General features: G+C 34.8%; 1 protein-coding gene across 3 annotated transcripts in view; it reads left to right on the forward strand.

Moving 5' to 3' along the window:
* The first annotated feature begins 3,460 nt into the window (after positions 1-3,460).
* The window catches only part of LOC131035517 (protein PHOTOPERIOD-INDEPENDENT EARLY FLOWERING 1), a 70,412-nt gene continuing 56,733 nt past the window's right edge, over positions 3,461-17,139 (forward strand). The window contains exons 1-3 of one of the 3 annotated variants that reach the window (XM_057967225.2): positions 3,461-3,637; positions 3,767-4,089; positions 4,240-4,317. In XM_057967225.2, coding sequence (XP_057823208.2) covers positions 4,279-4,317 — 39 coding nt within the window. In that variant the 5' untranslated portion in view covers positions 3,461-3,637; positions 3,767-4,089; positions 4,240-4,278. The other 2 variants (XM_057967226.2, XM_057967224.2) reach the window with 2 other exon arrangements.

Raw genomic sequence — 17,139 nt, forward strand, 5'->3', positions numbered from 1 at the left:
ATCCTAATTATATTAGATAAAAACTAAAGAAATACCAAATATTCACCATACTAATGGTATTGGTCAATAACTCAACCATCTCATTGGCAAATACACAATCATATGCAATTGATATTGTTATCACTATTACAAATTAAGAATATATGTGTACTATGACCACTACCTCTACAAATATACATCAATTTATTTACTACTTTAAAAACATTTCTTAAGAGAATATTAAGTGCATCGTACATATAACTTTTATTGTAAACATGATATTTTGGTATTCAAAATATATAAATTAACTTTAAACCACTATAACGTAACTCAACCGCTTAAACTAATTTCCAAACATGTAGCAATATTAAGGATTACTCACTATACAAAACTTGTTTTCAATGGATTTAGCCACAGTGTTGAATCCTTTAGGATGAAAATATTATAATGTTAGCCTATATATTCCACAATAAATTGATATTTACATAGATATCTTAAATTATCTTAAAAATGTTGATAGTTATTAATTTCAAAGAATTTATATTGAATTTGTCATATAGGTTAAATATACCCCTTGAGTTTGATATTTATCAACATATTTTAAATATACATATAATTTAAGATATTTATATAAGTTATAGATTAAACTTATCAACTCGAAGAGATAAACAAACATCTCTTTCAAATATCCAAGAGCATTAAATCGATAAAATAAATATAGAGGAGTTGATTATGATTACTAGAGATGTAATTAGACACATACAAAAATTAAAATGAGATGGAATTAAGGTTAACTTTATTCTAATGATCAATAGAGAGTTGCTTATTGTTTTGATCATCATTTTAACGGTAACTCAAATTACTTAAAATTATATTTATTGAAAGAGGAACAACAAAATTTGAATTGGGTCATCCTCACAATTTTATGGAGGACATGTTGTGGCCACATTTTGATCAGAATATTGCATTTATATCCTTATGCTATGATTTTGTCTCATGTAAAATTAGACTTGCAATATTTAAAGAAAATATTTTCTTAGATGTTATCTAATACAAGGGATCTACCTCTCTCAAATGTAGAGGAAAGTTGTTAGTCCAACAAAAACTTATCCAATTATTGTAACATTTATTACTTCCCATTGGGCAATACACATTGAAATTTGCAATAACTTACCAACATTACTTTAGGTGAAAATGTAGTAGAAATATTTATTTTCAACATAATTATAAAACACAAGAAAAGTGCTAATTATTTAATATTTTAAAATTATATTTCATATATTTTTTAATAATATTTTAATAAAATCAAATCCAATACCATGACCATCCTAATTATATTAGATAACTACTAAAGAAATACTAAATATTCATCATACTAATAGCATTAGTCAACAAATTAACCATATTGTTGGCAAATACACAATCACAATTGATATTGTTATCAATATTGCAAAACAAGAATATCCTAATGTACTACGACCACTACCACTACAAATATACATCCATTTATTTATTACTTTAAAAATATTTCTTAAGAGCATATTAAGCACATTGTATATAACTTTTTTTATAATCATTATATTTTGATACTCAAAATAAATAAATTAACTCTAAACCATCATAACATAACTCAATTAATTAAAGTAATTTTCAAACATGTAGCAACAATAAGGACTAGTCATTATACAATACTTATTTTTATTGGATTTACCTATGGTCTTTAATCTCTTGAGATGTAAAATCTTTTGGGATGTAAATAGTCTTATGTTGGCCTATATCTTCCACAATAAATTGATATTTACATAGATATCTTAAATTATCTAAAAGATGCTAATAGATATTAGTTTCAAAGTGCTTATATTGAATTTGTCATAAAGGTTAAACATATCCTTTAGATTGATAGTTATCAACATTATTACTATCAACATCATTTAAATATACGTATTTAACACATTTATACAAGTTATAGGTTAAACTTTTTAACCCAAAGAGATAAACACATTTATTTCAAACATCCAAGAGCATTAAATTAATAAAAGCTAATAGGTGTAAGCAAGAGTTTGTATAAAGGAGTTGATTATGATTAATAGAGATGTAATGAGACACACACCAAAATTAAAATGAGAGAGAATTAAGGTTAACTTGATTTTAATGATCAATAGAGAGTTGCTCATTGTTTTATCATAGTTTTAATGGTGATTCAAATTACTTCAAATTAGATTTATTTAAAGAATAACAACAAAATTTGAATTGAGTCATCCTCACAATTTTATGGAGGACATGTTGTGGCCACAATTTGATTGAAATAGTGTATTACATCCATCCTTATGCTATGTTTCTATCTCATGTAAAACTTGACTTGCAATATTTAAAGAAAATATTTGTTTAGATGTTATCTAATATGAAAAAACTAGGTGGCGTTAAGAAGCACCACATATTTGCCATGTAAAAGTTAAAACTAAAGATTTCCTTACACTTAATCAAGTTTAAATATTGAATTAACAATACAAATAAAAATGACCATTAAATTGGATGTTTAGGGGACATGTTGTGGCCACAATTTGATCCAAATAGTGTTTTTATATCTTTATGCTCATGTAAAATTTGACTTGAAATATTCAAAGAAAATATTTACTTGGATGTTATCTAATATACAAAAAAACTAGGTAGTGCTAAGACGCACCACATATTTACTATGCAAGAGTTAAGATTAATGATTTTCTTATTTAATTAAATTTGGAGATTTAATTAACAATATAAATGAAAATGACCATTAAATTGGATGTTGATATAGATAAAAAGATCATCACAAACCTACAAAATATTAATAACAATTATACGAGAACATTATTTTCAAAATTTGATAGAATGGATACCCATCAATCCTTTGCTGTTTTTTTTTGTTGTCATAGGTATCCTCACGAATCAATCCTCAACTCTTAGGCAAATTTGGTAGAATGGATACCCATCAATCCTTCGCTCTTTTGTTGTTGTTGTTGTCACATATATCCTCACGAAGCAATCCATTACTCTTGGTGTCTAAGGCTTGTGCTCTCATATTTGATAACTAATACAACTTCGTGGATAAAGATCCCTCAAAAAAAAAAAAAGAAAAAACCTCTCAATCTAACATATTCATATAAACGAAATTCCCTTTTTTTTAAAAATATTTGTAAACTTTTTTTTAAAAATTAAAAAAAGGCTGCTTTCCAATCCACACCATATAAGGAGAAAGCATCTACCTATATTTAATTATTGACATAAAAAGCAGCTTAAAAAGGCACACGATCTTCACATATTCTCCCCGAGTTAGGTAACACAATTGCAGGGACCCGATAGACATTTAAAAAGTCAATTAAATATATAGCTAGGTAGCGATTAAAAAACCAAAAAACCCAATTGCGGGGACCCGATAGACATTTAAAAAGTCAATTAAATATATAGCTAGGTAGCGATTAAAAAACCAAAAAACCCAATATATTGTTTTACCCACCGTGAGTTAAAACTTGAAACCCTCGTTATTCTTGGAGATCTGGCTTTTCTCATTCACGAGTTTTTCTGCAAGCCGGCGAGTGGCAGTAAGGCGGTTTTCGATTACACTCACGGCGGTTGCCGATTACATACAAGGCAGTTTCGTGAGCATTTCTTAAGCGGTCAGGTGGTTTTTCCACACCTACATTTGTTTTTATTTGCAATCCTGATTTTTCTCGGCTAATTTTCCTTTGTTTGCCTTGCATCTGCTCGGTTTCTCGCCCTCTTCTTTGATCCCTTTCCTGCCCGTGCATAGATCTCTCATGCGCTGCATGTAATGCGATCGAAACCCGCAACTTGCCTTCACTCGTGGCTTAAAAAATGGCTGCGTCAATCAGATTAATTTTCTAGACTGGATTTTTCGTCTTTTCTAGTTTTGGCGCGTGCCTTTTGGTGGATCTCCGAGCTGTTGTCTCTTCTAAGTTTGGCGGGCAAGTAATTACACTGGGGCAGCGTAAAGCTCAAGAAGTCGATTCCGGCGACGACTGTTGTTCAGTGAAAGCTTTGAGCGTTGTTTGTCTCGGCAGAATGCATGAGAAGTCTTTGTGCTTCCAGAATAATCTATCCCTCCATTGTAAGGTAATAACTCTAAGTTTTGTTACACTTCTGTGTTTTAAATAGTTTTGCGGTAAAGAGAAATTACCGGAGGTAGAGGGTCTCAGAATGATTTTGTGTTTTATGAGTATTTTTTATTTATTTTTTAAAATTTTTTAGTTTTGAGTTTAACAGGATTGAGAGGGACTGAAAGAATCCAGCGCCGTTGGGAAAATGGCGTCGAGGTTCGAAACTCGTGGCAGGCGTCCCAAGGTGAGTAGAAAACAAATTCTTTCTTCGTTTTAATAGTTTGTTAGTTTCCGTTTACATTGCAGTAGCACAATTATTGAGATTTGCTGTGAGTTTTTTAAAAAACGGGCACCTCGACATCAGTCCAGTCACGGTAATGATAAAGCAAGCCAGATTTATTGTACTTTATTTATGGGGGACTTTTGAGTTTCGGATGGGTCCGGCGTATTCGTTTTGTAATTCTCTCTGATGCAATGAGATTTTGGTATATCTATTTTTCTTTATAAAATTTGGCCGTTATTTTGTCAAATTTCTTCTGGACACTCAACTCAAAAGAAGTCTAGAGTCTAAACTCAGTTTACGTCCCAACACTATATGGGCTATAGTTACCAGTTTGATTTATTTATTTGTTTTTTTGGGGACATTGTGGAAGTTACTTGGGTCCTAAGCCCACAAAAAGGAGTCTGGCATTCACTGGCCAAACTAAACAAAATAATAAAACACTTAATATGGTAAGTTATCAAAATTACCATATCCGAGAAAAGGGTTGCTCCATTCATAGAAATAAATTTTTACCAAGCATACCAAGCAGCTCATGACAATTGAAAGTTTGAAACCCCTGCTTCGCAATAATGATACCGAGCAGCATAATCATGGTGCAAAGACAAAAAAATTGTAATGACACACTGTGGCTGGAGCATAATTGCCTTTCAGTTTCTTGGGCCTAAACAGGAAATGTCCATCTTTAAAAAATAATGGTTAAAAAAATCTCTTATTTTTTTTATCATATTACTTCTTTTCTTGATTTTCCCTTGCAAATTGGATTTTTTGTGTTGTCTGTATAACTTGCATTTTATTTTTAACCTTTATTTTTGGTTGTTAAACCAATTGACCGTATAATTGATGGTTTTGAATGCTAATTTGTTCCACATGTCAGAACTGCATGGGAACTGTGGTGTGCCCATTTTGGATGCCTCGAGTTTAACTATTGTCAATTTTAATGTGTTCCATAGACATATGGTAGAGAGAATTGAATTAAAAATTTGTTGTATAATATTCCATGCATATCTCTCCCAAACCTACATTTTTATCGAAACAAGGCATGCTTCCTAAAATCTAGTTTATCTCCAAGACATTATCATGGAGCATGTGGTGATGTTTTTCACACATCGCCCCATTGCAAATGGGGACCCCCCACTTTTTGCTCGTAGGTTAGTTGTCTTAGTTTAGTTGTCTAATTGGGCAGTAGTTTCGTTAGCTATTAACCTTTTGTTTGTAAGGGATGTAGTGCAACTTCTAGGTCAGGTCAAGGTATAAGTCTTAGAGGTAATAGGTAGTCAAGTGAACAAGTGGAGTTCCTCAAGTTAGGGCGTAGAAGTGATTGAGCAATCAATTGAAGTGAAGTGATGATGTGATTGCCTTGGTGAATGAGGAACCTTCCTCACACATCCTAATCCAAAGCTAGGTAGGCAGGATATTCCTCACTGCCCCAAATCCATGGCTAGGCAGTAAGGTAATGATTTTGTCCTTGTGATCCATGTCTTGAGAAAGGAAGGAACAATATTGGTATTTGATCAAGCAAGAGGAGACAAGGAACGCCCTAGCAGGGCAAGTATGGAGATCAACATAAAGGAAGGAATTTTACAAATATCTTGAATTTCCTTTGGAAATCCAAGAATCATTGCTAGTACAAGGGAGTAATCCAAGAAAGGGAATTTCAAGATCAAAGAAGGTCAAGGCAGTCAAGATAGAGGGTTCCAAGGTTGGGAAGTGAAACACATCATAAGGAGAATTCCCAAAGTATGAAAAATGAATAGGTGAAGGTGATCAAGTCAGGCAAGATGATGCAATTTGGGAATATCTCCCACCATCATCACATTAGGCGCTTGGAAATGTTGAGTATCAATAGATATGCCTCAATCACCTACAACTTGTGATGATCTACAAGATATGAAGCCGAGGTGGTGTCTAGTCATCTTAAACCCAATCACATCATTCCAAGTAAAGGACGTCCAGATTCAATGCACTTGCCTCATCCAACGAGGCAGATAACTACTACATGCGGGCTCAAAGTTTGAGGTACCTAACCTCATCATTATTGGTCGAAATTCAAATGACATGTGTCCTATTTATTGTAATTTTATCATTGGTCAAGCATTAAATGCTATGTAATAGGTGTAACAAACCCTAATTAGGGTTTCTATCTTTCAATCTTGGCCATTGACGTGGATTTGATCTTGGCCATTCAATTGTAATGAAAGCACTGTAAAATGCTCCACTCTCTCATTTGTCAAGGCTAATAGTATTTTAATAGTTCAATAGTAGGTAGCAAGCAGTTAGCAGTTAGTAGTAGAGTAGGAGTAGAAGACAGAAATTGTTGCCAAGCTTATAAATAAACATATGTTTCATTGAATTTATGGTGGAATTTGTTGTTTCTTCTACATATTGTATGGTTTCTTGTTGTATCCTCATGTTTGATGGTTTTGATTAGATGGATGGAAGCTATTGTGGATGATTAATGGTGAAATTCTCATGTTCATACTAGTATTTCGCTGATTGTGAAGTATATTGCATGGTCAACTGAACTCTTTATAAACTTAACTTTGATTGCTATTTTCTCATTGATATGCATCCCCTTTATGGTGTCTATGTTGTTGTTGGTGATTTGAACATCATAATATTACCTTAGAAGATCGCACTAGCTTTGTGGAGTTGTTGCTTTGCATGGCAAAGCAAAGTCTAGCAGAATTCCACTAAGTCATTCACAGTTTTTTACATTCTTAGGATTAGATTAGCTTTCTAAACCCTCATCCTTTTATCTTTTTTTTTCAAATCAAGTAAACTTACATGTTTCAGCAGCGTTCAAACATTCAAGTTCAATGTAAGCCCCCCTTGTGATTCCAACAAAATCATCACAATCATTGAGTCTATCCACGTATAAAGTCAAGACCTGACTATCGGAACTTTGGAGTCGTCTCATATGATCAACTTGTTTAGCATCCGAGAGTTCTTTGTTCAAGAGAGGATGGAATACCTAGTATTTTATTCTGTGTTGCATGATGTCATAAAAAACACATCAACAGAGCAGAAGAGAGATTTTACTGCTGCACAAAGAGAGCATGATTCATCTGCATTTGGAACACTGCGCAGGAAGTGGTGTGTGCCCATTTAATTCTAGGTGCCCCATGTTCTGTTATCAATAGTTTGAAGGGTTTTGCAGACATATGCTAGACACAATTAAATTAAAAGTTTGTTCTGCAATCTTCCATGGGTATCTATCCCAAACATGCATTGTTATTGAAACACCAACCATGCTACGTAAAACCTTGTTTATCTGCAAGTCATGAACATTAAGCAAAAGAAAGATTCTACTGCAAAATGATGGAGCATGATTCATCTGCATTTGGAACACTGCATGCACTTCATCCCTATGTAAAATCCAATCCGAGATAACCAAAAGATTTCTACAAACTAGCTATCATTAGTTTGTCCATAAATACCCATATCACTGTGACTTAGGAACAAGGTCAATGTAGCAACAAAGAAGAAATATTCCCCTTAATCTGGTAAGATGAGCAGCTCCAAGCTTGTATCCATGCAGCCCAATATCTTGCCCAATTGTATCCAAGGCAAGGAAGATTATAAAAATTTGTGTTTGAATTGATTAATTTATTTGCAAGCAGATACCCTCATTATAGGCTCATTAAGTGCTAACCAGGTCAAACTAAGAGTGATGGACTTCTAATTCTGTTGATGATCCATGCTGCATCCATGCTTTCTATACATACAGGAGTTCCCAAATGCTTCCATTCAGCATTTGCTGTTGCAAACTGTTTGAGCAACATTGTGTCCTCTCTTTTTCTTTAATGGTACTTTGATTGTCTTAGGAAATATCAAACTTGAAAGAATTGTGATCATTGCTTGCAATGATGGGTACATAATAAAATAAGGGCTTTCCCTTTTCTAAATTGAGATCCAGGAACTACTCTTGAATTTCTTAATTCCATTTCTTCAGATGGTAGATAATGGCATCACTTCCATAGGTAGTAAAAATAGAGCTGTTGTAGGTGGACCTGTAGAGTAGGCAATGAGAGTGACAGCCAATTCTCAAAGTGGATTTGCTACCAAAATCTGCAGATGATGGGCCCTGTATCCCTAAGCACCCCCTGCTCCAATCTCCTACCCTATCTTGTCAATTGAAGCACCAATCCAACACACCCCCTGCTCCAATTTCCTACCCTGCCTTATCAATTGAAGGCCTGATACAACACACCAATTAATTGACATATCAACAATCTCTACATTTCCTTGGGATCGGTGAAGTGAGGGATGACCCTTCATCACTTCTGTCTACTATACTATGGATGAGTTATTATTGAGGAAAAACTCAAAACCTGCCTTTGTGCTTTCCAGGCTGTGCTCTGCCGTCCTTGGATGCCTGAACAGAAATGTCTGTGTTGTGACCTTCCTGATGATAGGAGGAATATTTTCAGTTTGAACAAACATGTGAAATGTCCAGACGTCTGTTTGTTTGTAGCAGTGACTTTCTTGTAACCATAGTGTTTCACAGATACTTCCATTCACAATGTAGCATGCTACAGTTGACTTTGATTGTACCTTGATATTCTTAGAAATTAGTATTATCAAGATGGCTTGAATTGGTGGTGTCACTAATCATAATCTCCATCCAATACTCTTGATGAGATATTGAGAAGATTCAAGTTCTCAACTCATGACTACATCTTGAAGGATTTGAATTCTGACCTCCCTAATGATGTCATGAATATTTTCAGTTTGATTAAATGCATGTAATGGCTAGACTTAGTTTGATTGTGGCAATAGTGATTTTGATCCATAAATAAGGAGGATACTTCTCACTCTAGCATTAGCAAACAGTTACAAATTTCTCAATATACATGCTTAACCACTTAAAGTGGATGTCACCACCATAACAAAAACAAGTGCATATCAAGAAAAACATAGAGTATCAAGAAAAACATAGAGATCTTCTCAACATGTGGAATTAACAGATATGGAATATACACCATAGATCGAAAAGTTGAAAACACAATTTCCCCTGGAGAAAATCCTAGTTGGGTGAAAAACTCGAGATACTGAGAGCAAATGCTTCCCGATGATTATTAATGTTTACAATGCCACAACAGTATCAATGAGCTCACCCTATTACTTTTCAGCTCCTAGTACATCTGCAACTACTCTCACCATGATAAGATTAGCTACAACACACTTGCAACAGTCAAAGAATGGACAACTAACACCCTACGGGGAGAGCTAACTCTATACAAGTCTTGGAAAGGCAATATATCACTTCCATCGAGTCTTCCATATGCTAAAAATTAAAAATGAAATCACCAAATGGGAAGATCAAATGCTAAAAACTCTTCAAATTCTGCTCAATGGCCATTTCAGAGCAGTTTTGATACTTCTAACAGTAAGAATTCGCTTTGGTATTTGCAAAACCATTGGTGCAATTTTACAACACTAATTTCACCATCATATGTTTTGATGTTGATCTTTGCCTCTGCATTGAAAAGTCTTTTGCTAGGGACTCTCCTTGCTCAAAACTTGCTTTATTAATTTCACTTTCTTCTAGACGACACTCTTTTGGGATGGCCATTTTTGTTCCAACATATCAATCTTTCCTTCAACAACAGAAATCCTTGCCACATCTAATTTTACAACCACCTTAATTATGCTTCGTCGTCTTCTCTTGCCATTACTGCTGTTCTTAACCACTCTCTTGTTTCAAGTTTGGGCTCAAATTGCACGAAGTTTCCTTTCCCACTCGATCTAGTAGACAACATAAACTTGAACCCTAGAAGAAACAACTTTTCAATGGATACAATTGCTTTGGTATCACTTGATACATAAATAGGGAGGATACTCTTCACTTTGACATTAGCAAAGGTTACCCATCAAAAAGAACACAGCAAATGTCCCCAATATACATGCTCAATCACTTAAAAAATTTAAATGGAAGTCACCTGAATAAAAACAAGTCTATATCAAGAAAAACATATAGACCTTAACAAACAGATATGGAACATACACCATAAACTGAAAACACAATTTCCCCTAGAGAAAAGTAATAGTAACTTTCTTCTAACATGAAAAGTAAAAAAATTGCAATCATCTTACTAGAAAGAGAAACTATCTAAATTGTATAAGAAAATATTTGCATTTAAACTTTAGGAAAGATAAACTAAAAGCATTTTGCATTAACGGAAATGATAGCATGAAAGTAAATAACTTTGTATGACCCATTGACTAGGTTATGCATGTGGTCTTGGTGAACTGATTGGCATTGGCCAAAGGCTTTAGAAGTAAGCACTTACATTAAGTGTAGTCAATTTCTCACCCACCCTCAGTCAGGAACTTGTGACTCTGCAGGACTCGCTCTAGGCAGAAATCACTAGAAATTGGTTTTTTTGCCGAGTTCTGCCGAGTTTTTGCTGAGTCTTGTCAATTTTTTGCCGAGTCCCGAGTCGAGTCAGCCTTGTCGAGTCCGCGTTGAGTCCGAGTCTCATTTCTTTGATTTAAACTCACACCCAAAGTGTCTAAATTTGAAGCTATAAATAAAGATAGAATAACTTAGTCTTTAATTAATGCATAAAGTAGGCTTAAGCTCTGTCCGTTACAGACCCTTTCTATAAATTTGACACACTTTTGCCAATGATAGAGCAATTCAACAATTATAATTCTTTTAGCCTTACGTTTGTTATAGTAAATATTCTATTTCCATTCTTTAAGCAAATGCTCATTTAGGAAATACTTCAATAAAAAACGTGCTTGGAAGATTGAAGGAGTACAACAACCTACAATTCTCTTCAATTACCAAGCTTCTATGAGCTTCCAATCTTCAGTCTTGTCCACAGTAATTTTCCAGAGTTAAAAGGAATTAGCACCTTTCTGCTTCCTGCCGAAGAGATGAGATAATGATAATTTTCAAGGCGTAACCCCTTCTCTTTATCTCTTGGATCTCAGAAAATTATCCTTTTCTTTTAATCAAGAAATGGCTACTTGCAATAAGGTATGCCTTGACTCCCTTGGTAGATAGAATTCACGTAGATAGAGTTTAAATGAAAATATTTCATTGTAACAATGATCTTCGAGCTCTTACAAGTTTATTAAAGCTACTAAGAAAATATTACATGTTCATACTTGAACGTCACAGCTTGACTATAGTCGTCTTAGTCTTAAAAAAGAGCATGGGGATTATGACATAATGCGGCCCATATGGTATGGTTTTAATCGTAATACTATGGCCATCAATTGCTCAATGTGCCCGAGGTTGAATTCTGTTATAACATAGAATGAGTTAACTCTTATCAAATTTAAATTTTATTATTTCTTTCCTTATATTATTGATGCTAAAATGAGTATATGTAGATATACATATATACTTATATACATATATTTACATCTATTTTCCTCATATATATGGAAGTATATGTATATGCATATTACATAACTCTTCATTTACTCATATTTGTATCGATGATCTAAGATAAGAAATAATAACATCCCGAATAAAATAAAATTAATAGTAGAAGTTATTAACAATGTGGTGGCGATCCTAAATAAGTCAAACTAGGCAACATAAGGCCTCGACACTAGGAAACGTTAAATACCAACACTACCCAATAAGACACTAGGTAACATCAATGAACCCTAAGAGGGCAACTTATCTTAGTGTGGTTAGGAATTTGGCTCCAATGGCAACTTGACCTTTTCTCGTGTCTGCAATCCTCTCCCCAATGACCCCTCCTGCTCCTCCCGGAGGGTAGTGAAGTCTCTTGCATGCACTTAGATTCACAAATTTAGTTAGACCAATTTTAACTATCTTTGGCATGACACATATCAAAACATCAGTTACACTTTTAATCATTTGAGTCATATGTACATTCATTGTAGTGCAAACTCAATTAAACATTAACTGATAAATCCTCACATCCACGCATCCATTCATCTTAACATTATCGTGCAAGAAATTTTTTTTTCAATCGTTTCATGAGAGAGGGATGTAACAAGAAAATCATACTGGGTGAAGAACTCTAGCTCTAGAGAGCAAATACTCCTTGTTCCACTATCAAAAGGATGATTACAAATGTTTAGAATGCCACCATAACATCCACGAGCTCTCATAAGTTTCCAAACCTTAATATATATGCAACTACTCTCACCATGAAAGAACTGGCTACAACACACCCTCAACTATCCTGACCATGAAAAAACTAGTTACAACACATTTGCAACTATTCTAAGCATGAAAAAACTAGCTACAACACATTTGCAACTATTCTAAGCATGAAATAACTAGCTACAACACATTTGCAATAGTAAAAAAATGAACTAACACCACCCTCAATGACCCTCAATGAAAACTAATGCAACAAAAGTTGTGGACAAGCAATATATCAATTCCCTTGGGTGTCTTATAAATGGAAAATGACTGTTCGGCATGGTCAAGCTAGTGTTTTCTACTGTGTATCAGAATGAGACCACTGCTTCTAGCAGTAAGAGTTTGACACGGCATTTGTGAATTTGCCAGGGATAATAGCTGTTTGGCATGGTCCAGCTAGTGTTTGCAGCGGCAGAGTGTGAGTTTTCTGCGGTGAACACACGCTTGACACCTGTGACAAGTGGCAAATTCACCATATAAGCTTTTTGGATCTTTCTGAAGTCTGCAACCTTGACTAAAGATTCCTAGAGACATCCCATTACTATCCCTGTCCTCAACCCTCATTGCACCCTTTTCCTCTGTTATGATGATGGAATCACTCTCCTAGCTTCTTGACAACACTCCAAGTAACTTGAATGTGGTGGCCCCAAAACTCTAGTAGATTTCTGACCCAAATTTTGGATCAACCTTGCCTGATTCTGACATGTACAAATTTTTTGAAATTTTTGTTCCTGTAATTGGGCATTGTGCAATAGATATGAAAGTGCTGTTCAGTAATGAAATCAGATGTAGAAGAGCTTTCTGATTTTGACAGCTACAGTTGAAGGAAATACTGGGCTGCTAAGCAAACATTATCTATTGCTCTCCAACCTTCACCCTAATCATCTCGACAAGCTTTTTATTTGCTATGGATTCCCAAGGCATTTCTGGGTCCCCATTCAGGGAAGCAAGCATTGGTATTTACTTGATCAACTGAAACACAAAACTGTGATTCCTGTTTATTAGTAGATTGTAACAAAATCATGCAAAGCATTGGTCACCCATGGGAACTGTCGGATATTTTTAGATAGCATCATCAATAAACCCCAACTTTCCTAGTAAGTACAAAACATGATATAAATAAAACTCACCAAGAAGATTTTAAAACCAAAAGTGCTATTATTGTAGGAGCAGCTTAGATTGTCTCATAATGGTTTTAATGAACTACGCGGTCCAGGTCGAAAGGAATTCCAAGATCTGCTTTTAACCACACTGCTGCATAGCTACAACATCCCCATCCAGAATCATTTTTTTATTCTCTTCAGTTGCCTTCCCTGCATCTTCAGTTGCTTCCACTGACTATGCCGACAAGGAATCTATTCATGTATATAAGAGTTCTTATAATGTATGTTGGTTGATGGAGATGCTCAAATGTGGCATAAGTCTGTTAATTTTGTTATATTACTCATGTGGACAACTTGTGTAATCAATTATATGAGGCAATGAGAAGGCCAATATGGGGATTAGTGGTTTAGAAATAAGTTGCTGGTTTGTGTAACTGGTTTGAAGTTTTGATACACGATATGACAGATTTTTTTTTGCTTCCCTGTGTTCAAGTATGGGTTTGTATATCTGTAAATATAAATATAGATTTTTATATTAAAAAATATGAAAATATTCTATGTAATATCTAATATAAATCTATTATATAATAATATATATACAGTTAAAGTATACTCCATAATCTACAAGTATATAAATAATCTATCAAATACTCTAATCTGAATATGATCTTGTCTGGGACATATTCAGCTTGCCCTGATATGTTAATACCATGCTGTATCTGGTTTATGGCTATAAACCTCATCACTCCCTTGGCTTTACTAAATCATGCTGACCAACTGCTTTATTTATGGGTCGAGAAGAAACCCCATCCGGACCCACTGGAATGTCCAATAACTTCTGAGATTGAACTGGAATGGTGCTGGTGAAATCTTTCGTCAGTCTGCTAAAACACAGCCATGGTTCTTTTAGATAAAATTCTCATCATACTTTTCTGCTTTCAACATCCATAGCCAAAACCATACTGAAAAGGAACCAGAAGATTTAGGAGACTGGCATTCTGAAATCTCGAGCCCACTCTTAATGCAATCGAAATGTCCAAAAGAAAGACTTTCAAAGCTTCTCATACTGAAGCCTGGACAGAAGCCAAATGGATTGATTCAATGGTTTAAAGGTATCTGCCAAAACACAAACCCTCACAAAGCCTGTTCTGAAAACTATCTTGCTCAGAGTCTATCTTCACAAAGTCACCTGTTCGCTCTACCAGCAATTTAATTGACTTAGAATTTCTCAGAACTAAAGGATTTCTGTAAAAGTGGATCCAAAGAGGGACTTCTACAATAAATTCAATCTCTGGGTTGAAGAAAAGTTTCCACAGGCATATATAAGCATCAAGGGTGCTTGAAAACCATGGACTGTTGTTCCAAACAAAGTCTTGGTATTTTTCCTACTGAAACTGGACTGGAAAGCAAAAACAAAAGAAGGGCTTTACATTGGTCCAAATATTATCCCTTCCATTGATAAATCTCTGCTATCCTCGGTATTCTTCCCAAAAATCTACACACTAGAGAACTACTTTCTTCCACTTTCGAAGTCTTTTCAATAGAGTCTTAAGGGATGATCATATCCGAAATACCTGCAACCAACTTAACTGGGATCTGCACTAAAGAAAGATACTCAGAAAGTTATTCCTCTTCTTCTGAAGGCTTGAGATGTCCCGATCACTTTACACCCATGCTCTGCTTCTTAGGCGTACCTGTGACTGCTGGGCCTAACCTCTCCACTGTTATTTTTAGCACTTTCAGATTAATCTAAACTCAGAAAATCAGAATTTAATTACTAATTAAATTGATTAGATGAAGGGTTTGTTATTTTCCAGATTTAAGCATAACAAAGAAAGGAACAAACAAACACAAGACGAGGTTACCCTGGGAAAACCTCCTAGGAGGAAAAACCCAGCCAAAAGATCCTCAGATCTGATTATGAATTATGTTCATATGAGGGTTACAACACTTATCTCAAGTACTTGAAGGTGTTTGATAATGTCTAACACAAGACTGTACTTTCACAAGCATCAAGGAGTCACATCTGCACCTTTAACCCTTCAAACAGCAATCAGGTCCAAACCCTAGGTTGGTAATGTATGAAGTATTTTCGTTGATTGACTGCAACTTCAGTTTGCCCTCCTTCACACCAGTTCGCTCTTCACATGAATGAATTTCACACTTTAATTGGCAGAAGTAGTTCGCTGATGTAACTGAGGTATTTCGCTGTGATGGCAGATCCAATATACTTCCTTTAGCTTGTAATGGCAGACATATGATTATTCCTTCTTAACTCACAATGGCAGACATATATTTCTTCCTCAACTCGCAACTGGCAGACATATATTTCGCATAGGATTAAATGAATAATGAATGTGTGATTTGTGTTTTGCAATTGATCTTTATTTATATGAGCATTTAACCCATATAACCCCAAGTCGGCCTTGATAGAATATATGCATTTTGGCGCCAAGTTAATTTAGTGTGGCGTGGTACATATGAGGCGTGGAGTTATGGGGCTGGTCCTATCTTTTGGGGACACGTCACCCTTTTAGGATAGGACCCAGTCCTATATGGGTTCGGATGTTGCCTTAGGGCAATCTGAACCCTCTTACCTAGTTATAAACAACATCCACTACTACAACCCTGCCAAGAACTCTGGGCTGCTACAGAAGCCCGAGGAGTCTTCACAGGTTCAGGGGACTGAACTACGTTCTCTAATAAAATCAGGGACTTGCATAGATCACGAAAGCAGTGAAGAGACTGGTTGTGTTCTTTGAGAAAGAGGCCATCAATCACCCCATACAGACTGAACTAGAGAACCAGAAGGTCTTAGAAATCTCCTCTATAGAATATTGGTGGCATCTTTGGGTCAATAATGCCAGTATTGACTTTCAACTGCAGTTTTCCTCCATTGCATCTGTCAACAAATCACAATTCTGGGCACAAACAACTTTCTACCCCGATCTGATGTCACAACCCTGGAAGCCACAGAAGATCTGCTCTAAAAGATTGTCTCCTTCCTCAGCCTCCAAATCTCTCACTGCACCTGTCACTGCTCCTCCTGCTCTACTGCTTGCTCCTTCTGCCTTAATACTTGCGCTCATCATGTCTTATTCTTTAAAGATTGTTATCATCTAATGAATGAAATGGTTTAATAAGTTTTATTTTTAATAGAACTTTAATTCAAATTTAATTTTTAAGATTTTTTATTATTTTAATTATATAATGATTAAAAAATATTTATAGTTTATATTTTTCTTTTTGGGCTAAGAGTAAAGGTAGGCTTTTTGAAAGGGTACTAACCCTTTTGTACAAAACAAGCAAGATGGATCATTAATGTCCAACCAATGACAAGAAGCAACAACAAGGAGCACACAGCAAAATTTTAGTGACAGCTTTTAGTTTTTTATTAAGCTTTATGATTAATATAAAATTATTAATATTTGAAATTTGTTAGATTTTATGCTGTTAGATTTTTTTGTTAAATCTTATTTTTATTTTTTTAAATCTGTATTATATGAGTTCAATCTTGAATTATTTTTGGCTGACAAACTT

This window comes from Cryptomeria japonica, chromosome 3, assembly GCF_030272615.1.
Source record: "Cryptomeria japonica chromosome 3, Sugi_1.0, whole genome shotgun sequence".
NCBI lineage: Eukaryota > Viridiplantae > Streptophyta > Pinopsida > Cupressales > Cupressaceae > Cryptomeria > Cryptomeria japonica.